General features: G+C 40.6%; 1 protein-coding gene and 1 non-coding gene across 2 annotated transcripts; both read right to left on the bottom strand.

Moving 5' to 3' along the window:
- Positions 1-412: 412 nt before the first annotated feature.
- Positions 413-25462, bottom strand: LOC109483110 (protein FAM167A-like). The gene is made up of 3 exons (XM_019786102.1): positions 25349-25462; positions 3530-4131; positions 413-681 (listed from the first exon to the last, which is right to left on the bottom strand). The coding sequence occupies exons 2-3, from the start codon at positions 3767-3769 to the stop codon at positions 415-417; spliced, it is 507 nt and encodes a 168-aa protein (XP_019641661.1). The 5' UTR covers positions 3770-4131; positions 25349-25462; the 3' UTR covers positions 413-414.
- Trnar-ucg lies at positions 23553-23667 on the bottom strand. The gene is made up of 2 exons: positions 23631-23667; positions 23553-23588 (listed from the first exon to the last, which is right to left on the bottom strand). It is a non-coding gene; the product is annotated as a tRNA-Arg (tRNA).

Raw genomic sequence — 25462 nt, 5'->3', positions numbered from 1 at the left:
TCAACTTATATTTCCTTATATATGTTACAGTTATTTTAGCTCATTCACAACTTAAATGTTAAAACAAAGATGCTGCTTTGGTTACACCAATGTGATTATGTGATTCAAGATGAAAACAATTAATTTAACCTCCTTGTTTTTACATATCGAGGACATTCTACTTGTAGAATGTCCTTGAACATACATAGTGAAACATGTTTTTGAGCCATATTCACAAGTATATCTTGAGCATGACATCGATGTCATTGACTGTACATATACAATGTATGTACCGTGCTAGTAGTTTAATGTTATTAAGCATTTTAATTTCCATATACATGGTCCCAATTAAAGGTGTTTTGATAGAAGAGCAGCAACCAGATAATTTCAATCGTGGTTTCTATCATGACATAAAAATACGTTCCACATTATAAATCAACACAAGGAAAATCTTCTGGAGTGAATGTTCATCTTAGTGACTCCGAATTGGCGGAGGGGCGTGCCCAGGTTTCTATGGTAACCGTTGAGTGGCATGTCACATGACAACTCTGACAGTTCGTCCTGGTCTTCGAGCATTTCATGTACTTCTTCGAGCATCTCCTGATGTTCGTTGCAGCTCTTCTGTAACTTGAGTCGGTGGATTTCCTTCCGCAGGCTCATCAGCTGGCGCGCCAGGGCCTGGTCCTGAGACCGCATGTCGATCTGGGTAGAAACAAGTATAATGTTAAAAAAAAAAACACAGGCGACGATCTATTCTAGTTCTCTTCTTGGTAAATTTCTGGGTAGGAAAAATGCGAGAAAATGCATACAATTATCAACTCTTCGTATAAACGAAACCACTAGGCAAGGTGTCGTAAAAAGAAATGTTGCTAGGTGGCGTTGACTGCACTATTATACGTTGCAACTCTGTACATTTGTTTGGAACGGATCGAATTGCAACACAGTGTACAGTTTACCCAAGCTTTTAATACAGAGCAGCCTAACATTGTGTATGTGTACATGTCCCTAGGCAAGTTGCCTTATCAAGGAAAATTGCTAGATGGCGCTGACTACACGTACACTGTTTAATACTTTGCACCTGAGCTTCTAATCCATTTCTTTGGCAGGAATTGCAGCAGTGTACAGTTTACCCGCGCTTTGTAGAACAACTTAACAGTGTATGTGTCTCTAGCCAAGTTGTTGTACTCAGTAAAATTGCTAGGTGGCGCTGATCTCATCCTCGTACATTGCAACCATAGAGTAGGCATCCTGCAGTAATTCACTTTCTCCTCCCCGTTTCTTTTGTTTCAAATAGCCTCTTGAAAACTTTATCTACCGATCTGCAAGTATGAACAAGGCAACTGAAGTACCTTGTTTCTGTTATCTTTGGATGCCATGTCACATTTGTGGATCTCCTAAGTACTAAAAAAATCAGGTCATGTTTCCTCTGACCAGAAGACCTCACAGGTTGTGTCTATATTTGCAAATATTTTCTATATTTGTTCTTCCAGCTTTGCCGCTTTCAACCTTTATCTGTTTATCAGTAATATTGTGCCAAACAGCACATCAAAGATGGACCGTACAAGCTAGAATATGTCGCGTGGTGAGAAGTCTCTATTCAAACGTGCTATGTGGTATTTGTTTACGGCATTCCTGCCTTATAGCTTCTCCATGCGGCTTAATTACTTTGACGAGAACGAAATGTACAAAAGTATTCACACATGTATAAAACAAAGTTTGATGGTGGCAAACGGCCTCATTTTTCTTGATTTCAAAAGATAACGATTCGGTCAGAAAATGGTTTCCACTTAACAGAGCTGGAAGTAATATAATTAAAATCTTAGCAACTCTTGAATTAGAAATTTTGAAACTAAAATAGATCAAAGAAAATGATGTAAAAACAAGTATAAACTGAGTCAGCGTTGCTAGGATACGGCGAAATATTTGGGATGATTGGCAGTTGAGTACTTTGGATGATAAGGTACTTATGAAACTCGATATGACTGTTTAGAAATTGATATCATAAATCTGGTTTAAGTACTCTCTGTGAAATCTGCATGGCTTCGAAGCCACGGCGTTTTTTTCATTTGGTTAACTTAATTTTTCGTTGTTGCTGTTTCAGCATTGCCTTTGTCAAAGGTTGTCCGTCAAATTATAGTGGGTAAAGACAAGTATAACTGTTTTAGACAAGTATGACTGTTCTCTTTAGCCGAACAAAACACGTATAGATATGCTTAATAGAAGAAACCGATTTCTCTCAATCCTTTTCTGTTATCTGTATCGGATCTGTTATTCTGTCATCTGTACGCCACCAGAGCTTTGCAGGCTGAATGAATAGTAGAAATTGGCCTGTAAAAAGGACTGCAACTGGCCAGTGGGGTTAGCCGGACATAGTGGGTCAAATTTATCGTACATGTAAAGATTTCTACGATTTATTCAGCCCACAAAGTTTGTCGTTTAACGTTTAGAAACACATAGATTGTACCGGGTGGTCCCCAGACCTTAATCCTGTTATTGTATGAAGTAATAGGCTTATTTAGGAACACAAAAGCGCCTATTGGTTCTGTGATTAACTAACACAATAGGCGCTCCTAGTTGTAAGCGGTGTCTAAAGCTATGCATTATACGCAGTGCCTCGTTTTTTCGACTTTAATCACATAGTTGACTGGGTTGCTTAATTTGAGATAAAAGCTGAAGAAAAGCTTTGCAATTGAATAATGGCCACTTCTAAAATTTTACAAAGAGAACAAATTGAGAGGGTTTTATTCTGTCGTTTTTAATCAGTTTTCTAGTTAAGGTTACCCGAGTTGCGATTCCTAGGATAAAACCTTTACGCCACTAATATCGCACCTATGTATTCAATTCACACTGGGTTTCTGGCCTATTTTCAGTGAGTCGTTTCTCAGCTAATATGATTTGATATACTCTACTGAGTTTTAGAGTTATAGAGGCCAGGATTTGGCTGTGAGCGAATACATGAAACTTTATTGGTATAACTCCATTGCGAGACTAGCGATAGTTGTCGTCACGTATTGTCGCGTTACTTCGAATTCCTTGCCATAGACATTTCAGGCAGCAGCAACTCTGATAAATTCTCTAAGCGTTACTGTATCATATGTCAGGTTAAACCCCACCCGAAACAAGTCCTTAACAAAAAAATGACCAACCCTTTCAAATGGCAATGTTACACTAAGAGACCGTCAGGGTATTTGTATAAACAAAGCCAACGACAAGGAAGATTGCTACGACACCTCACGTAGTGTATGCATATTTCTGAAAGGGAGTACAGTAGATTTGCTGTTCATGCCAATAACATACTTGCCACTGCACAGAATCTATTCTTTACGCACAACTTAAAGCTTGTATAAAGATCCCGTTTCTTTACTTGCGTATGCCTTTACGCAGGCTTTGAGGTGCTTAAATATAGGCTTTCTTGCAGTAAATTGTGGCAGCATAGAGAGCTGAGATAGAAAGCTGGTGTGTTACGAAGCTGGTATGTTACGCCGAAGGGCGATTGTACCAGCTATACCGATACAGATACAGAGAAACTTAATTTATGTCCAGTACTCACCAGTTCTCGTCGTAGCCAGTTCAGGGCCCGGTCGATGTCCTCTCTCCTCTCCTCATCCCCTCGGCTCTCTCCCGGTCCCTCGGGCAGCCTGCCGAGTCTGGGCCGAGGTCTCTCCAGCTGCTTTCGCCACTCGACGTACGACGGCCGGCGCGTCATCAAATTCAGCTTTGTAGTCATGGCCTTCAGCTGTGCCAAGTCCGAGATATCGCCTTGAATTTCCCCCATGTCTGCACTTGTCATCGAAGCGTGTACGATTGAAAACCTGCGGGGAGGGACGGTTCTGCACCCGAGGACGGTTGCCTAGAGAATGCGGTGAGGAGTCGTGGGGCTTCTGTTGTCGTCAAGACAGCGCCTTCAACCTGTTGGCCAAACTAATGAGCAAACTTGTAGGGTGGGTGGGGTGAAGATAGCGTTACTTGGGAGATGGCAGCGGCGTTGGATCGCGTCGATCAAGGTCGGGGTCGGTGCCCTAGTGACGGCTTGCTTCGTGGAACGGCGCGAAACGTGGTCCAAAAGGGCCTGTAGGTCAGGATGGCTGCTGCGGTCCTGTCGGTACAGTTACTATCCCGGCCACGTGGATGAGCTGTGTTAGTCCGCACCACCTGCGGCAACAAAGACAAAGTTGGGTCAGTGAAAAACAACAAAGCATCGTACGTTTTACACACATCCATGTCACCACAGTGGCAAACATGACAGGGAACACAAAGGGAGAATCATCGCGTTTGGGTCTGGTACTGACTTTGGTATGTTTGTGCCGCGTTCTTCAGCCCGAAAGGAATGCACACTATTAGGCTGTTTTTATAACATCGAAGTGCGGTCTAAGAATGTAATTTTCCACGTAACGTTGCCTAGCCGCTGTTGGCAAACCTTGAGAAGGGTGGAGGAGGGGTTTCACGGACACACTTTATACATCACGACCACTGGCAAATGAGCGAACCAATTTCTATGAATTAGCCCCATCCATAATTGAAAACCGTTCCTTTAGAGGATTAAAATACTTTCACTGGTAAGTCATAAAGGGAGGCCAGAGCAAAACAGAAGGAATCAGCGCTGCTGAAATGCGATTATCTCGGTTATGTCCGCGTGGGAAAGTGGGTCATGGTCGCCCTAGATACGCTATGGCGGAGCTGTAACTGCTAGAGTAGAGTGCTTGGTACACAGTCGCGTACTCCATAAACTATGCCTAAGCTTTAGTGTAACCATCTAGTACGTGCCGTCTTGCTTTGATTTTGCTGCTTATTTGTGTAGACTAGATTTAAGCCCCTGTCACAATTTCCCCGAACACCTGCCGACCAAGGTTGACAGAAGTCAGTTGAGAGAAATCTGACCAAATGTAGGCCACAACTCCCTTCTATATGAGTCGAATCGTATTTAAGGTAAATTTGAGTCAAATGTGATTGCCAACAAGTGTTTGGAAGGCCATACTAGTATGCGGCTACGTGTGACAGGGGCTTTACAGAACAAGCTATAGACGAATACTGACCGGCAATACAGACCTATAAAAGCCATATACAACATTATATGTGCATATGGAGAGGTACACAGTACACTGATGTCATGAGTGATAAAGTGACATGCAGTGCCGCAAAAGGCCTGCGATTTTATATATTGCTAAAGTGCTAAAAGGCCAAAGTATTGTCTATTTATCTCCTAGCATACTCACAGATTAAGGAATACAGCTTGCACTTAGTAGTTGCTACCCAATCTGTATCCAATGCTGTGACAGATGGTTTAATTTGGACTTGCGATATAACTAGAAGTGTGTTGCTGCGTGGCTGAATCAGAGGTATTTTTGTGAGTGGCAGCGTCAGTTTGACGTCAGACGTTGCCATGCCAACATCCAATGTGCTGACGCAAGACGTCATAGCCCTAACTAAGCCGTTTTTCCGTCGGCCTCGTGCGATTGAGATTGATGCGAAAAGTCGAGAAATATCCTCGTTAATTCCTTGTTTGAAACAGACTAAGGACTGTTACTTAGCAATAAAGTACCATAAAGCATAGAAAAACCCCATCGCCAAGTAACACGGCCAAACAGAAGGTCAGATCTATTAAGTGTCCGGCACCTTTTCAGTCGATTTAATCAATTTTTGCACGACAATAAAAGTCTTCAATCCGCAGTTGCCAACGGCTAGGCGAAATCACTATGACCGATAAGGCCATGTTGATTTAATTATATGGATAGCATGACTTTTCGTCCGTTGGCACTAAAATTATTCGACCTTACTGTAAATCGTACAAAGAAGCTGCAAAATGAGCAAATATATACCGTAAATTGCACCAACATCGTAAAACGCTACTCATGTCGTAGAATGCGAAAATCATTTTCAAAGGAAAAGAACAGAATATGAAAAAATATAAAAGTATATCTAATATAAAAATGACGAGTCTATTATTCGCCACTTTGTGTGTTGAATGATTTGTTCAACCTTCATAACTACGTAGATTTCACAATGAAGGCAGTTTTTTTCCAAACATTTTTTTATCGCCATAGTTTTGGGGTTCCCAGGGAATGTTATCCATAGAATCAAATTAACTTGGCCTAATCAAGTCCAACAGGCAATATAGCCAGGTCTTAAACTGTAGTTAATAGTCTAGCGCCTTCGTTAATTGGGTCTAGAGCGTAACTCTACAGACCCCCTATTGCTAGACTGTTACTGTATAACCACGGACCTTATTCAGGATTGCGTGATAAGGATAACAATACAGTTCAATATCTGTGACCAAAACCAACAACTCGTCAATGATAATGTCAAAATACAAAAACTCTCCCACCAAGTTTTCTGCATAACAAGTTGCCAAGAAGCACGTACTAACGTGTTGTTCTAACTCCGGGTGGGGTTGTGTGGACACATTCTATTCTCGCATGTTTGTCGAAGTTATTAGTACACAACTTTATCCCCATATGGTGACGGTAAAGATGACATTGAGGTTGATATGAGGCTGAATCTCGTGTTTGGGCATAGCTGATGTTGTCTTGACTACCAAAACGCCCTGTAGTGATTCCTACTGATGATCAGACTACCATAAACGTATACGTACTTGTAAACACAACGTAACTTCATATCTATATCTTAAATGTTAAATCAGAACTAGAGATGATAATTTACACTTACGCATTCAATGATTCACTGCAAAACATCAATTCTCAAGCTCACCTTAAAGCATACGTAAATGTTCCATTTATTCCTTACCCTGTACCTTAACGCATGTTTAAGGTGTACTTAAATATATGATTACGACAGGTAATTTGCGTACAACGACTGACAGAAGTTTTAAGGATGCATTTTTATAGTTTGCTTGCCCATGTAAGATGTCACACTCCTCAATACCTCTTGACAAAATGTTAACGGAACCGTTAAGAAAGCTCAGATCATACCTAGTGCAGCCCTTCTGCAAGTCTTTTCTGTAACAAGCCTACGATATTGTCCTTCAGCCTCTTGACTTTGTTGTGAATCGATGGTATAATGGCCCTAATCGGAGAGACCTTGGTATAATGATCCTCACTCTACGAGCTCCCATGCACAATAAGTCAACATGGTAAGCACAGCAGCGATGTACATACTGGCTTTGGTTACACAACCACTACAAACACCCCCGCTTTCAAATGATTTCATCCAAATCTGCCACAAGATGTAAGGAAGGTTGGGACGTTAGATTAGGCCGCGGGGGTGCAGGGGTTGAGTTTGCAGTTCACTGGAAAGGTTAGGCGGTGATGAATGAGAGCTGTCCGGGGAAACCTGGAAACCACACAGCGAGGAAAACATCTCGCCGGTCGTGATTGAAAAGTTGTTCAACAAAGGCGACTGTTTGATCGTAGGGTGGACCGACCAGGTAAACATGGTGTTTGAGGGACGGGGATGGGGAAGGGAAATGCCGGGAGGCACCAGACAAAGACTTGTCGACGATACCACAAGGTCCCGAGTTCGAATCCTTCCATCTTGTTGCCGCATAGATATCAGTATGCTATTGAAAATCCATGTTTACCGCAATGAAATTGCACTGGATGCACTTAATAGGCCGAGGTTTAGACAATTCTCTTGCCTTTGTTAGGCAGGCCCAAATCTTCAGATACTAATGTCACGATCCCCCATTCACACAGTACATGTATAATTAAATACGACACGTTCGTAGGCTATTCTCAGCTCCATTGTCAGCTACTGTGTTTATCCCTAAATCCATCACCCAAAGTCTTGGCTCAACGGTGAAGTAACAAAGGGAGCAGGCTGAAGGCATAACTTGAAAAGGACCAATGCAACAGAAGCATGCAAAATATGCTACAAACATCAGAAGCTTCAAACAGGGGGTAACCTTCTAGTGTATAGAGTGGGTAGTCATTCAAGTTTATAGTAACGTTTGTTACTGCTACGCAAGCTTTAAGGACCATACTTAAACGAAACTGCCATGTAGGTATAGCTATAGTGTAAACAACTAAACGAGGCATTGGATATCGTTGTAGTAGAAAAGCAGCTGCTATTCTAATGCTTTATCTATATGGTAGCTTAAGGATACAATTTGTGGATTACTGCTCCAAGTATACTGCACGCAATAACTAGACACTTGGTTATTTCATTATATACGTATCGTAGGTACCGTGCGAGTAGTATTAGTGCATGTCGTCTCAATGAATAGTTCATTTATCTTGATAATCTTTCTTTCATGAACATGTTTCCTCTGTGGCTGGCCTTGAATTCAAAGTAATGGACATTGCAATTGTAAACTTGCTCACTACAAACAGTTTACATTACCCCATACGGTTACAGATATGTATCCAGGGACTGGCAAAACCTGATTTTCACAATCAATTTCTGGTTATACTCTAAATGTAGTAAGTTGAATCATTCCTATTGTATCATTATTTTATCATGTGCTATGATCTTGCAATTAGCCCTTGGGCATTAATTTTCAATAAACTATCTGATATTGTTATAAGTTTGTTCCAAATCTCTGCCCGGAGGCTAATTGCAAATTACAAACTTGAAAGAACATTGAAACAGAGTACAAAATAACTAAAATCTACATAATGAAAGGTAGTTGTCTAAAATATATCTATGTCTAAAACTATGTCTGTGGGGTTTGACTTCTCTTTTGTACACCATGGAAGACGTAATATCCCACCTTTTCCAAAATTTGTGTATTTGGGGGAAAAGCCATCCCAACTGAGGTCAGTGTGAACTTTTAACAGCGTGAGCACTTTTCCTACTGTTTGTACGCTGACAGCCCAACCCCTACTGCCTGACTGATGCCTTCTTAAGGACCATTAAAGTGGCCCTTAATGTAATGCCATAAGGAGTTGCTAAATACACGAAAGGTAGAGTGACAAGAAACACGATCTTTCCATTATCTGGGCGACAACAGAGTAAGAATTATTAGTCCAACACAAACACGTTGGCTGATGTTGATGATAATGTATGGGTGCCCCTAAAAGGTTTGTATATCAATTGCAATTTCATGGGATCAAATTGGCTTTTGGCATCACAACTTCGGGATGTATCATTTCAAAGTATAAAATAAATTACTTTAGAGACCGTTGGGGGTCATTCAAGACATCCAATGTAAGTTCAGGGCAGCAAAACAAAAATATTATTCTGGATGAGGAAATCTGTCTGATATTGACATCAACTGCTATTTCTTAGCACATTTTCCTCATCATTTCATACTTAAAGCGTATGAAATAGCCCCAAAACTAGCTAAGTGATGCGTCTTTTTATTGTTTGGGTACCATCCATAAATAGCTAAGCCAACCTATGATACAAAACAAGCAACCGTTTTCCCTCAATGACATCGCATTTTTGCCACACAGATATCAGTATGCCATGGGGCAGGATTGATTCAACTTTCTATTTTTAAAGATCTTAACGACCAGAAAATTGACTTTGAAAATCCAACTTTGCTGCCCTGAAATTGTATTGGTTGCCTTTAAAGTAGCCTCTCACTTCCAAAAGCTTCCTTGCTTTAGCACACAAAAAAGATCTTCTTATAACCGTATATTTATAAGTCTATCTGAACTCGTCGAAATCTCTGATACTTTGTATAGTGAGTTTTGATGCAGGGATCGGTACGGGTTTTTCTCTGTACATACAGTAATGGTCTTTTTGTCACTTGTTGACGTGCCAGCTGTGTTTGCCAGAGTATTAATACCGGTAACTACCTCATTTATTTTGCCGATGTTGATCTAGTATTCTCTTGGTGCAGAAAATATGATACAGTGATGAAAGACCTCCCCGGCTCTATAAACAGGTTATATCAGCATCAATGGACTTCCTGTAAAGGCTTTAGTCAGTCACTAGCATGGGGTCGGTTCATTCTGATCTGAGTCTTGCTATATACAGTGACTTTAACATTTGCGTTGGTACTGGAGGCTTGTGAAGCTCCTGTCACAAATACATTCAGAACCTTCCCCTCGAACTCTAGCCGGCCAAGAGTGGCTGAAGTTTGGGAGTAGTCTGACCAAATTTGGGCCACGTATACCTTTCTTTGCGAATCAAATCTAATTTGAGTTAAATTTGAGTCAAATTTGACTGACGACCAGTGCCTTACCTACTCCCGAAAACCAGCCAACTACCAGCCAACCATAGCCGAACCTTTCGTCCACACCCGAATGTTTTGAAGCATTTTGAAACATTCGGTTGGCGTAGTCAAACACCACCCGGCCTTGCTCCCGAGTCCCGATCTACTCCTAACTATGCTAGTGTTTGGGAGGCTATATTCTGCTAAGTTTATTCGGCTAGGGGATTTAGTCTCAACAACTCTCCACATTTAAGACCTAACTCTTCAACAGAGTTACCAGTATATGAAAGCAAGCTCTCTGAGAGAAGCTATGCGTTTGTAAAAGCATCAACACGGTCTAGATAAACAGTTCTACGGAATCGAAAACAAGTTGAGTAGAAGTTTTGCGGAAGTTCCTTGGTGGTTAAATGGTCCCATTAACAGACCTGTTTGTAAAAGCTGAAATACCACCTTTGCCGCGTGTTCCAAGCATCTAAACTGTGTCAGACTGAACATACCTCTGTAGTGACACCGATTGTTATTAGGTCTCGCAGATGTTATGACTTGTCAGATACAGGTTAGATATCGGTACTTGGGGTCCTTTTAATAAAGAGATACTGTAGATACAAATAGCTGATATATGTTATAATGCCAGGTAACGTGGGAATATCATAACATAGTGTGTATCGACAATCTTCAGTTCTTTGGAGTCGTTATCATGTATGATTGGACAAAAAACAAACTTTGAACGTTGCGGTTGGTACCGAGTGGCTTTTCTTATCTATGTTTTAGCATAACACAATTATACAGAAAACTAAACATTAGAGATACTGTGTTTGATAATACGGTCACGGCCTTGACATAGCTACAGTGCATGATAGAGAGATAGTGTGGGAAATGCTGAATCAAGTTATGTTGCATTCTTGATGTTCAGGCATCCAATACCATTTCAGGGTGGCAAAATAAAAATTCTGAATGATGCAATCTGATATTGACATTTAGTGCCATTTCTGAGCACATTTTTGTCATCATCTCATACTTAACGCGTTTGAAGCAGCACCCAAACAAGTGTACGTGAGGCGGCTTTATTTTTTGGTACCACCCATAAGTAGCTAGAACCAGTCTACGATACGAAACAAGCAACTGTTTTCCGTCAGCGACATCGCATTTTTGCCTCACAGGTACTAGGTATCATGATATGGGATAGGATTGATTCAACTTACTACATTAAAAGAATGACCAGAAAATTGACTTTGGAAATTCAGGTTCACTACCTTGAAATCGCATTTTGATGTACTGCTGCCATTGAACCGAGGTCAGGTTTAGATAGTCCCTAACCCTTAAACATGAGGTGTCAACTTGGTACAGATACTGAAGGTATAAAGATACACGTACCTACAAAGTCTTGAGAGTCCGGTCGTTGGGGGCACAAGGTAGACACTAAGACAAAAAACTAAAGATAGCTGAGCTAGAGTTTAGACTACCTCGTGTGCATGTGGGGAAAATACAAGGAAATATACAAGTGATACATGAACACGACCGCACTCACCGAACCACTTGTTTACACATATGCTTAGGTAAGCAATTAATCTAGAGGGTCACAATGAGTTGCATCATGGAGGAATGCATGGCATGCACAGTTTGGGCAGACAAATTTGTTCTCTTAAAAAGACGCCATCAAAACACGACTAATGACTGTTTAGAGCGACAGCGTGACCAAACCGCAATGTCAGGGTACATGGAGAGATGTCTATGTCGCGTGAAGGACTCTAACCGGACCCTGGTCTGCAAATATGCTTTACGCAAAGGTACAAGGCACGTGTATGGGCGAAAATATTCGGCATAGCATTTCTGAACGCTACGTGCGTAATCGCTGTCTTCGTGAAAACTTCAGAGAATGCTAGGAATTTTAGGTGTGATTTGATTATTGTGTTTTTTCAAACAGGATTTAGTAGATCGTTTCTCTATTTTGGGTCTATTTTGTGCGTAACCATGGTGACAGACGGGGAAATTTTATAAAACTAATCCTATAAGCCATAAGCTTAGACAAATTCTTTTCATCGGAAAACAATGCTATTACTTAATGCCAATATTTCAGTTGGCAGAACTCTAAAGCCTATGACGTAAAGAACCGCTGGCAATGACCTTTGTCATTCGTCATTGGGGTACCTTTGCCATTGGTTGATACTCAAATCACATTATGGTTTCTACCGGATATATTTTACTACAAATCATTTCATTTTCTAGTAGTAGTTGTAGTAGGCAGTAGTAGTAGTAGTAGTAGTAGTAGTAGTAGTGATATTCAATGGTTTCTAACGTCATTTTACTACAAATAATTTCAGCTCTCTAGTAATGATAGCAGTAGCAGTGGTGCGGGTAGAAGTCGTAGTAGTCGAAGTAGTAGTAGTAGTAGTAGTAGTAGTAGAAGTAGAAGTAGTAGTAGTAGTAGTAGTAGAAGTAGTAGTATATAGTAGTAGTAGTAGTAAATTGGTTTATTTTCCACAATGGGAACATATTAGCAGTCCGTCGGCTGAATTGTACATCTAAAAAATGGTAAATGTTAAGAGTTGAACTTCGGCTGACCTCGCTGTACGATGTAATTGCTCTCTAGGCTAGGTTACAAATACATTTGAAATGCTGAGTGCCTCTTTTGTGATTCTCGGTGTTCTTGTCCAGCTCAGGTTCTAAGGTGCGGCAGCGTTAAAAGATAGCTTTCAATTTCTAACCGCTTTTGTCTGCAATTTCATTATACAACATGTGAAACCGAGACGCCTCTTGCCATGTGAGACTGTTGAGACCAAAGGTAGATGTTGGACCTGTTGATCTAACCCCCCTCCCACGACAGGTCATTGACCTCTGGTGCACCCTGGATCCATTGGGAACCACCCAAGTGTGAAATTAGTCAATGTTTGCAGGAATTCCGCTCACTTTTACCCAATTGAGCGGTGATAGATGGATTTGTTCGGGATTTGGCGGGCTGACTTCAAGGCTGTCTGACTTTCAGCCAACCGTCAGTCGCTAAACAGTCTTGTCAAGTTGTGGTCAAAGTTTCATTCATACATTGTTGCAAACAGTCTACACATCGGAGTCTGAACAAAGGCATTGTGAATTTTAGACAACAATTACTAAATATAGATACATACATACAAAGATGTAGTATTGCCCTACATGTACATTATTTGTCAATGCTACATGCAGTAGGATGTTTCCAAAGAAAGGCCAACGTAAAAAGTAAAAACAAGTCACAGGGACAGACATAAACACAGTCACTATCTTAAAATTGATTGCCAACAATTCTATTCCCATATCTTGCCGTCTAGCCTATGTTATTCCACTATCTGACAGTATCGCATAGATCTTGATATATGAGAGTAATGTAAAGACCTTTGGCTATTCCAGTAGCCGACAATGTGACCCGTTTTGGCCTTTTATGATGTATTTGTCGACCTTTACACAACTCCTTGCCCACTTCACTTGCACTTATTTCTCCTTGCTGATTGGCTGCTGGGATAATGTGATCAAACTTATGATAATCACACAGATACAGGGTTGTATGGAAAGATAATCTCCAAGCAAATACAGGGTGGTATGGATTGCATTGTGAATTGGGAAAATTTGGAATGGGGAAGAATAGGTGAAATGTGCTGTATTTGCTCTTGAGCAAATGTTGGCCTTTCTAGTTAACACATTTATATCAGCTCTGACGCCTGTTAGGAACACAGTGTCTCAAGAGGGGCTCTTATAGGGGGCAACTTTTTAAGACAGCTGTCAAAGAAAGAGGCACTGGAGACCGTTACTCCCGTACTTACCACATGTAGCCTGTTTGAGGGCTTTGCACAATACATGTTATTAAGACTAAGTACTTTTACTTCGTCGACAAACCGTAGTGAGGAAAAGATCTGTAGTAAGATTATGGTGGTGGCAATTCTTAGGGATATCAGGCCTAGGAAAATTAATGTCGTGTTTCCAGTTCTGTCATGAAAAAATAGGTATGGTTGGATTTTCATCTTTTTTAAGTTTTATTTTTAAATTTCGGCTAAGATGATCAATAAAGTTTAACAATGCATCATGACTGTCTCAAGGACCCGTCCACTTGTTTGCTGGTGGACAAATTGTTATTTTACCCGATTTACTGAATAAAAAGTTGCTTCTGAAAATTGCTTTAAATTGTGTTTCAGAAGGTTTGAAATTCAGATATCAGACCGAACATTTTATGTTGTTACCAGTTGTAGATAAAAGAGAAAACTAGTGTCAGCGGATTTCTGCTAGGGCCGGTAGGGCAACCGGAATCAAGACATTTTTTTATCTAGGTCTTAGATGCTCTGGCTTCTCTCCCGTCACTCGTTTACCAATGACCAATGACACGTTGCTATTGTCTTCAGGGCCTTTATGACTGGAATGACGTAATTCATTCAGGGCTAGCTTTATTACCAATTGAACTCACGTCACGGTATGCTCACATGTATGAACAGGAGACAAAGCTGCGCTAACCTGTGAGGCTATAAATAGCCACGCACCTTAGTGTTTTCTCCATTTTGTTAATTTAACGGTCCTGCAGCCTTTTATTAGCAGATGATATCCGTGCGTCCGTTTCTAGTTCTATGACAACAGACTAGGCACAGAGTGGACACATGAGTGTAGAAAGTCTTGGTAATCGGACAAGCAAGCAGAAAAACAAACAAACAAACAAACAACCCAATTCTTGCCTGAATCTGTGCAAATATCTTCTACCTAGCTAGCATATTATTATTTAGCGGAGTAGATAGGACCAGACGGCAAAATGCACCGTAGACACATCCATAATCCTCAGCAAACGGATTTTATAAATCCCGTTACGCAACAACCTCCATATCACAAACGAGCTAGCCATGACCATATATCTCCTATACCGGCTATACAGACACAGGTACCTCTAGATACTAGCTAGTACCTCAACTCTGATACAATTATTTCCCCCTAGCGTAACTATGGTTACCAATGTCAGACGATATTTGGAGACAGCTGACCTGATTGTGAGGGAAAAGCTGTCCGCTGTTTAGAGATGTAGTCCAGGTTAGAACCGCTCTCAGCACAACGTGCGGCCATACCATAAATCATTAGTATGCCGGGCACCGGTTCAACATGCCAGGACTGTACCAAATGTATTCTATAGGAGGGGTGCATGGAGTTAAATCATGAAAGTTGAAAAAAGCATATAATGGCAGCACATGAAAGGAAACTTTCTAGTAGCAATATCGTAAAAAAATAATGTCCCTGTCTTAGCGAGGGCAAAGCCACAACTTAGAAAATAATGCAGTAGGACCTAGAAATATTAATATTGTGTTTCCAGTTTCAGTCCTGTAAAAACTAGTCAGTAGGTAGTTGTTTGCCTTTTTTAGTTCCGTTTTTTAGGTTTCGGCTCAAATGATCTACAAATAAGCTTACTAATGCATCGAGACTGTAAACCAGAAACACCACACAGCATTTTTCCCCTGCGCCTAGACAGTCTGTCTGTGCCGTCACCATTTGACTTCTTTATCTTCTTCGTAAAAACGATTTGTCCAATCACCACAGGCGAGCGAAGATGAAGCCAGGACAAATCGTCTTCATCTTATAATGGCGAGTGTGTAAATAAGAGCCTATTGGCCCCCATGGAACTGTTAACGAAGGCCAGTACCCTAAATATTGCCTGCGCTGCAACTGCGAATAAATAAACTGTCCACTGCCATAGATGACCGTAGCGTAATTACCTCCGTGAAAAATGGAGGTACTGTTTTATAATGTCCGTTTGGTATGTGTGAATGTCTGCTGTAGGAGAAGTAAGATACCAGACGTGTATCTTATCACTGCATATAGAACTTTAAGAGCATGACCTGTATTTGGGTCGTAATTATTATTAAAGGCATAAATTTAGGTCTTAAAGGCATAAATGTGCAATAAAACGACATAAATGTGCAATAAAGGTTATTGCGAAAAATATGCAGCAGGAAGCAATGAGAAGAGCTAGCAGAAACCGCAGTATCTAGGTCTGTATCATTGATTTTGCAGTACATCACTAGATATCGAACAGTTACAACAAATCACTGGGGACTAAGCCTCACGGGTAGCGGAAATCGTTGTCAGGTTCTCTGTCTAATAAAGCAATGATTTCCACAGAGATGTCTGTGTGCTCCCCGTGGATCGCGCTCTGATGAGCAGGGCTGCGTTAAATTGCTTCCACCGATCGAGTTGGCTCGGGACCAAGGATCAACAGGGAGGGATGTATGAGCGACAATATGTCTGGGTACGTGCTGGGACTTCCAGGAATTTACAGCAGACTGGAAAATTACACATTCATTCATCATGTTGACGGTGACATTGCAGTATAGGGGCATTACCATTAGATAGCTTTTAAACAATGGTTAGAGTTAGAGTAAGAGTTGTATGACAATTAAAAAAAATCTAATAGCATTTTTAAATGAAATTAAAAGAAAATAACGCCCGGGGTATGGCCCACTCTACCTAATACCGAATTTCAGGTCGTGTGGCCCAAAATTAACTTGTTGAATCAAATTTAGCAAATTAATTAAGGGAGCCTGCCTAAACAAAGAAACTAAACATGAGGAAAAGCAACACATTTCATCCGCATGCTTCTACCGATCGACTTATTTCCGGACCAAGTATCAACACGGTTGGATGTATGAGCGACAATATGTCTGGGTACGTGCTGGGACTTCCAGGAATTTAAAGCAGACTGTAAAATTATACATTCATTCATCATGTTGACGGTGACATTGCAGTAGGGGCATTACCATTAGATAGTTTCTAAACAATGGTAAGAGTTAGTGTAAGAGTTGTATGAAAATAAAAAAAAAATCTAATAGCCTTCATTTAAAAAAATGAAAAGAAAACAACGTCCGGTGTATTGGCCCACTCTACCTCATACCAAATTCCAGGTCATTTGGCCCAAAATTAAATAGTTGAACCAATTTTAACAAATTAAGGGAGAGTAAACAAGGAAACTAAACATGAGAAAAAACAATACATTTCATCCATGCTTCTACCGATCGACTTGGTTCCGGACCAAGTATCAACAGGGTGGATGTATGAGCGACAATATGTCTGGGTACGTGCTGGGACGTCCAGGAATTTTGAAGCAGACCGGAAAATTATACATCCATTCATCATGTTGACGGTCAGACTGCTTCTGTGCTATTGGGATACAATATCATTTTAAATTTGCACTCATGGCTTAGAAGAAATGTTGTGTTTGACGTTAAACGTTTGCTTTTGACAGACAGCTTCTAAGCTATTGGGAAATAACATTTTAAACTTTGTGAAAAAAAACTAAAAAAAGAAAATCCCTACCTACTTACTGACCCTTAGATTTTTCAGGATTGAAACGTCAAACAAAACACCAATTTTCCTAGGCCTAAGGCTGATATCATTTGATAGATTGTAAGTTGTGTAACTATTGATTACAAGGAAATTACGTATAATTTGGAGGAAATTAAGCTCCCTGCGTTTGCACAAACAGTATTTATTTTAGGACAGTGTCAGCGTCAAATTACAGTGTAGCATGACAGTAGACAATAGATTATCAATTTTTCAACCAAACGTATCAAGCATTTCACCCCCATATCTAGAGATAAAATTGCTATTACCTGCACTTTCGAGTAGTCCATGGGTTACTGAAGAAATACAATACATATTTACCAATCGAAGTAAATTGAATAATTTTGAATACTTGCTTCCCAGTGTGTCACTCTTCGACGGACTAATTCCTTTGAAGTTGACCCCAATTGATCTATTTTGACATTTATCTTTAGCTATTAGTCTGGTCCATCAGCTTGCCGTGCCATAAACATACAAGGTTATCTGAAAATGTCATAATTTCATGGGTGAGCTTCACACATGTCCACGGTTATATTTCATGGATCTTCGCCCTATATATTTTCCTCGCCCACGCTGAATTTGCTAATGCAATGCTTACACGGTTGTATTTGTATCTAATACCAGTCACCACTGCCTTGATAACCTGTGTATTGATCTGTTGTCATTGCTAATAAAAAAGAAAGAAAGAAAGAATGCAATGGTGCTGTTAATATATGTATACACATGTATCAAAGCGATATATAGGTTGAACCGCGCCCTGACTACCCGCTTATAACCATTTAAAGGTGGTGGAAATAACGGAAGCCGGCTAGCCGCCGGAAACAACGGCGTGTAAAGCCCGGATTTAAGGTTAAAAGTGTTCAAACAAGATCACACGAGCAAGGTATGCACCGTACCTACATGTACGTCATGATAAGGTACATTAAAGGCATCCAAAGCAATTTTATGGCGGCAAAACAAAATAGTCTGAATGAGGAAATATGTATGACATTTACATTTACTGCCATTTCTTAGCAAATTTCCTTCTTCATCATTTCATACATGAAGCATTTAAAACAGTGCCTCTTTATTCTTTTGCCTTTAAAGACAGAAGCAAGCCCAGTTGTAAAGGGAATCGACCCGGTGACGATACTTGCTTTCTCGGTGACATTTCAGGCTCGTACTTTCTCTTATGTCACTCGATATCCAATTAAGAACATCAAGATATAAAAAAAAGGCTCGTATATCAAGAAATAAGAAATTCATACTATAAGTTATTAAAAAATGGTTCAAATACATACTCGTAGATAAATAGACTTCATGTTTTGCTGACTAACAGTACATATACTGAGAACTGTGCGGGTAACCAGCCGGAAACCGTGGCTTATTTTGAAAGCTAATCCTGAGCCGCCAACAACTGGCTCTAACCACATGTGTAACCAAGAATGAGTCAGCTTAGAGATTACCGAGAACATGCTTTAGTGTGTGCAGCACAGAATAACAATCACATTGTGCCTATTATCCTTCATCTTTGTAAAACCTTGATTTTGGCAATCATCTGTCCCAAAACCTACTTGTCCAATATATACGTTTATATCACATATCATCATATGTAAGAAACATTCAGACGGGGAACTCTCCCAGAGATCACGGCAAAACTCGCGAGAGTTTCCGAGTTTTTACAGGCACCGTGTAGGACTCTCGTACAATCCGTTCACAAAGATTCTATTGCGATCAGTTATGGCAAAGAACGTTCTAAATAATACCTGAGCTCCAGGGCCCCAAATATACATCCTTTTATAAGAAAGTTTAAAAAAATAGAAGAGCCTAATAATGAAAAGAAAACAACGTCCTCGGTATTGGCCCACTTTACATATATTCAAATGTCAGGTCATTTGGCCCCAAAATGAAGAGGTTGAATCAATTTAGCAAATGACAGGACTAGAAGTACGATGACAATAAACATGAGGAAAAACAATATATTTCATCCACACTATGGTATGGAGTGAAATATACTTATTGACAAACAAGCAGATACGTTTGTCTACATGTAGAATAATGGCTTACCTTATATGCTTGAAGAGCCTGAGTTTGTACGGCACTAGCACAGTTGTTGTACGATGTGCACGAAAGCTCACTCTGTCGCAGAATGACTCAACAACATCAGGCTCACTAACGTATATATACAGGCGTGTGTGTGTACCATGTGCAACACCATGGTTACTCAGGAGTGGCGGCACAGAACCGCCCACATCCGGTGTTACGGTAAGAGGATCCTGCACTAGTCTGAGTAGCCTGGTATCCAGTTTAGCGTGGTTGGGGCAAGTCTCTTCGGGGCACTAATAGTCGTCCCCCCGCCCAGCTCAACAGACTGCCCGGTGGAGTGTTACACCTGTAGGAACTTTGCTATAGAGTTGCAATTAGCCATTCGACTCCCGTTGTGCAAAACCTACCGGGGAGCCTACCTGAGTCGGGCGGGGAAGAGCTCCTGCAGCCCCGAAGAGAATACGCCCTAACCACGCTAGGCTGAACGCTAGGCTATAGTCTGAGTTGCCCGAACAAGGCTTGACCTGTGACTATTGGAGAGCACTCTACAGCGGAAATTTTACCTTTCTACAAAAAGCTATCAACCCTCAAGTAACGCAAGTGACGTGTCGAGAAAACAGCAAACAATACACTGATTCATATTATATATGGCCTTAGAACAATGGTACAAAGGGATATGCTACTTAAGCTTCTTGAATATGTGTTGGTACTTGTTATTCGTGGTAACATGTTTGTGTTACATCTTACGCAATGGAAAACTCTTTAGTATACAATTTGTGTTTTAGATCTATAAAAGAGTAGCTTCTAATTTAGACTAAATATCCTTTTCCTGTACGAAACTCTGTAAACGCTTTCACTACTTCCTACGCCCCCGCAAACCACAGGAAATGGAACCGTCCAGAGAACTTCCCTTTTAACACGAGGGATTTGTGGCTAATTAGACAAATTAGAGAAAAAAACAACAACGGTTTTTGTGGGGGCTAAGGTCAAATATTAGGCCACTGCCTAGAATTTAACCCAAATTTAAACAGGAAATGGACTAGTCCGTATAAGTTCTTTTTGTCCCCAAGCATCCTCTCTGAAGACCGTCTATGAGCATTCTGGTAAATATTTATCAACTTCACGCACACGCGAGGTGGTTTTTAAAACAGCACTAGACGTTTCAAATTGCACTGTTGTCCATTCAGTCGAAACTCGCACAGTTGAGCTGTTAGTACCATCGTGAATAGACACTTGTTCGCTCCAACAATGTAACGTTTGTCAAGGATAACAAAGCCTTAAGAAGGGTTGGGCGGCGGTCGGACGTTAAGGGAGAAACTTCACTACCGGTCGTATGTAATGGAAAAACCGACTCACAATGCTAAGGCCATGTTGTTATGATTATATGGATGCCATCCTTCGGGAACCACTAAAACTGATGGAAGCGTGCGAATAAAAAGAGTTTGGCCGGCAAAAAAAATGTTCGTGGTCATGAAGGTTGAACAAATGACTACACACACTACACAAAGAGTATAGTGTGGCAAATTATAGACTCTTTTCGTTGGAATTGCAAATTGATTTTGGTATTCTACGACACTATCATCTTTTTCCAATTTTTTTTTCACATTCAAGGCATATATTTGCTACTTTCAAAACATTTTTGGCATTAAACGTCATTATCAGACATTCTCTTCCAGAATGCTTCTGTTTTGCCACCTAACTTGCATTGGATGCCTTGAAACATATAATGCATTCAAGACATGAGCGACTAAATGCATGAGTGAGGGAAGGAAAGAGAGCGAAAAGAAAGAAAAGCCTTACCTCAGGAGGTCTTGAAAGCCGACTAGGGCGTGTGCGAAACGCAATTCTAAACCGAACAAAAGGTAACCATGTTTCCTCTTTTGTTTGTTTTGCTGTCAAGTAGCTTTTAAGCACGTTGTTGATCTTGTGACGCCAACCAAAGCCTCCGTCATAGTCGGAATGAGAAGGCGACAAAAACCTTGCCATGTGGCCTTTCAACTGAGGATATACGACACTACAGGAATAAATGGCCAAAACACATGGCTTACGGTGATTAATGTTCATTAATTGACCAGTCTTAACAAGATGCTATTCAAACTAGTAACACCTGTTCCCCACTTGCACGTGTGAAATGCCAGGCAGCAGCATTGACCGTGGAGTTTATATTAAGGGACATGACAGGACGTTTTGTACTGGTATTGTGCAAGGTGTCTGCTAGGACAATTCCTTAACACGAAGTAGTGTGCCTTGTACAAAGGTGTATGTATATTAGGGTCGTAATCTATTGCAAGGTATTGAGTTAGATTGTTATGTTACATGCTCAACTTGATACTTAGAAACATAGATTGATAAATGCAAAGGGACGTTCAGCCAGGGCTGGCTTTAGTTTGGAAGCTACCTACCTTTCTATAAGAATCGAATCGAGCTTTTGCTAAATTTGAGTCAAATTTGATCATGGCTACCAACCACGCCCCAAACTACTCCCGAACACTAGCCAACATCCAGCCAATCTGGGGGGAATTCGGCTAGTGTTTGGGAGGCCATATTCGGCTACATGTATGTTTGTGACGGGCTTTAGTCTTTTATTAAGTTTTACAGATGTGCTTTTCACATACATTGTTCAAAGTATTACGTGTACATTTTTTCTCCCATGTTTCAACGGTTTGGCATTAATTGGTGTCATAAAAGTTTTTATCATTTATTTATCTAGCTATAGCTACTAGTATTAATGCCGCTGGTGTACAGTTTATCAATAATATATTGTGGCGGCTTTTCTTTGTGGTTTAGGCCACAGCTACTGAAGATGAACTGCATATCGCTCTTTGAGGTTATTTCATTGCCACCGCTGCGTGAATTCTCTAGTAGCTAGATCTTTCTGTCACTAGTACCGTCCATAGAAACCCCAAGTGTGTGGTATGAGATATCTCTCGGATTGAATATCTTAAAGACAAAGAACTAACACCTGAGTATACAGTACAATCTTAGAGATTTTCACGCTTAACTAAGCGGAGTAAATTAGAAAGTATCGCCCGGAAACCTGTAAGTGTTTGGCGGTTTTTGCCAGGTGTAGCAGTGCATGTTGTCCCGGTGTTTCGAATGCCCGGGTGTAGCAGTGCGTGTTGTCCCCCTTCTCTTCTTATCCTACCCTTACATGGCAGCTAGAAATGTTTTTGAATAGATGAATACTAGTATAGTATAGTATAGTTACACATATATATTTACGATATCAGTCTCTTCTCTTTACATATTTAATACATTTGCATATTTTATCATACATTTTGCACATTACGTACATTAGTTGGTGAGTGACCATATTATATACATGTTTTGGCGTCCTAAAATGGCATTGGATGCCTTTAACACTTGGGCCCTGGGTTTTATGTAGTCCTTAAGTTCTTACTTTAAGTCAGTAGACCAGAACTGATCTTAATCTTCTCCTCTAGAACAGGTGTTCCAACTTGGGAACATGGGAAGACCATTAGTGGTCGCGTGCAGGGCGTCGCTCAGTTTCCATGGTCACGCTGGGCTATTCCACTTTAGTGTCTTAAAGGGGTGCGCTATCCTTATCCTAACTTTGAGAGGGGTATTTGGGGCAGAAGGAAGTAACTGAAAAATAGGGGACGAATTGTCTATTATAAAAAAAATTACATTTGGAAGAAACTACCTTATAAGCTGAAAGGAAACTTACTTTGTATTCTCCCCTATTCTTTTTGAAATGGAATATTCCAGTGATGGATGTTAAGTTAGTAACTGTAGCTGTCCACTATCCAGGACGCCACTTGAGTGTTTGTTAACACCGGAATTGAAACGGCCTTGTAGCGTTATGTTGGCTATACAGAACCTCCACCAGACCACCGGCACAGACACACACACACCAATACTACAATGCCGTGATGGTCTACAAAACCTTAAACAACAAACTGCCTCCCTAGATGCCCTAAATGTCTGTCCACTGAAGAGACCAAAGCACAAGGGCAACCAGACAAAAGCACAAGCAATAAATAGATGAATTGAAAACAAGATAGGTTCCCAAGTTTTAGATATTTGTATAGCAAAGGAAAAATTATATTCCTCATTAAAATCCATAGACCATGTATAGACATCGTTTAAGACAAATATCTTGAAACGACCTGAAAAGAAAAAAAGAAAAAAAAAAGAACGAGCTGGACAGGATTCGAACCTGCAACCTTCTGATTCCTACTCCTTCTGCACGTGTTTCACACTGCAGGTAGGTGAGCCGAAGTCAGACGCGATATCCATTACGCTACCAGCCCAATGCATAAAACTCCCGCACGATTCAAAGATAAGATGAAACCCTGCCTACACATTACCGGTAATCTCCGCAGGCTCCAGTGGTTACGGGAATACGTTACGGGAATACGGTAACAGGTTGTGTTAAAGGCATCCAATGCAGTTTCAGGGCGGCAAAACTGGATTTTCAAAGCCATTTTTTGGGTCATTCTTTTAACGTGGTGAGTTGAAACAACCTTATCCCATAGCATACTAATGTCTGTGAGGCAGAAATGCCTCAAGTATGAAATGATGGCAAAAATGCGCCAAGAAATGGCAGTACAAGACAATATCAGACAAGATTGGGTTTCCTCATCCAGAATATTTTTGTCGTCCTGAAATTGCATTGGATGCCTTGACGAAAGATTTAAATTTACCCACCAGTTAAAGCTTTTAGATTAAATATCTCACAAGTCACATATTGTGAGTTATTCAAGATCTTAGCATGTGATTTACGTTTCCTTTACTTTCAATCATGTTCATTTTTCCTTGTCAAATTTACATGGTTTTGTATCAAGATTCATAATTTTTATTGCTTTTATCTTTTGAGTCTCCCCCGCCTTGCTTGATATCTTGCTTGATATCGTCTTTGCTATCAAAATATCAAAGCGTAAGAGAAAATCAAGCAAGCGCTATACCTTGCGCCTACGCAATGCGTCATATGAATAGACGTTTCCAGCAGTGCAGCAAATAAAGGAACTAGGGCATCGGCATATTTCACATGCATTGTGACACTTGAATGCGTCCTCCCTGAGAATATATGGGAAAAATCTTCCCAGTAGAATACTAACCCATATTCCCTTGACTACAGATGCGTCAAGGCATGACAAAATATAATTCTTCGGAGAAATAACGTCAGGGAACGTAAACGCAGCCCAGTGCACCGCGAATTAAGGTTGACGTTTTCCGTTACGCGTTAAGACTACATAGATCTACCTGCCATATGTTTACCTTATGGAGACGTGGGTTGAATGCTGATATAAGAGCAAATTCGTCGACCTCTCCAAATAAGCCTTACGTTATAAAGCAGGGTATAGGTGGGAGGGGGGTTCACAGTGTATTATCCCGTGGGTGTATGACTTACAACAATAACGCACTCTAACATTGTTCCAATTTCGCACCAATTTTATGTGCCAAACGTGCTTTAATTTACTATCTTTTACCTCATGCTTTGACATAGCTGGTCTAACTCATCACATATTGTCATCAGAAAACAAGAACGTGCGTTTGAGGTACATACGGTACGTTTCCACGTTCTTACATGTACATCCTATAGGACGGCCATATCCTAATTAGTTTTAGCCAGAAGTTTATGTACAGGAAACGATTAACAATTCTTTTGTAAAATATCATATCACACACACACAAAAACTACCAGTAACCAGTGCTCTGCTTTTAACAACAGCTGAAGGCAGTTCGGTCATAAGTAGTGTTTACCATTTTCATGCATGTTGTTTTTTTATGCAAGAAAAATTCCACTGTTACACCACATTTACAAATCCTAGTATTTGTAATTGTCGATAGTGTAGAAAGTGTTCGATACATGTGCCACAGAGTTAGCAACTTGCTACAGTGGCATTTGTAGACTCAAGAGTGGCAGAAAATCCCTGAACAAAAAACAAAGACTACACCCCCTCCCAAGTATGTGTACACCTTTACACTTACCTCACACGCACACTTCAGTCAACAGCACTACGTCTTACAGGCACACGCTTCTTTCAAGTCTCGTAACAGCCGCTTGACAGGCGTCCTGTACGTCCTGTGTAGCCTAGAGTCCCT

The sequence above is a fragment of the Branchiostoma belcheri genome, unplaced genomic scaffold (genome assembly GCF_001625305.1).
Source record: "Branchiostoma belcheri isolate BF01 breed outbred unplaced genomic scaffold, Haploidv18h27 scaffold62, whole genome shotgun sequence".
NCBI lineage: Eukaryota > Metazoa > Chordata > Leptocardii > Amphioxiformes > Branchiostomatidae > Branchiostoma > Branchiostoma belcheri.
This window is presented reverse-complemented; position numbering and strand designations above follow the sequence as displayed.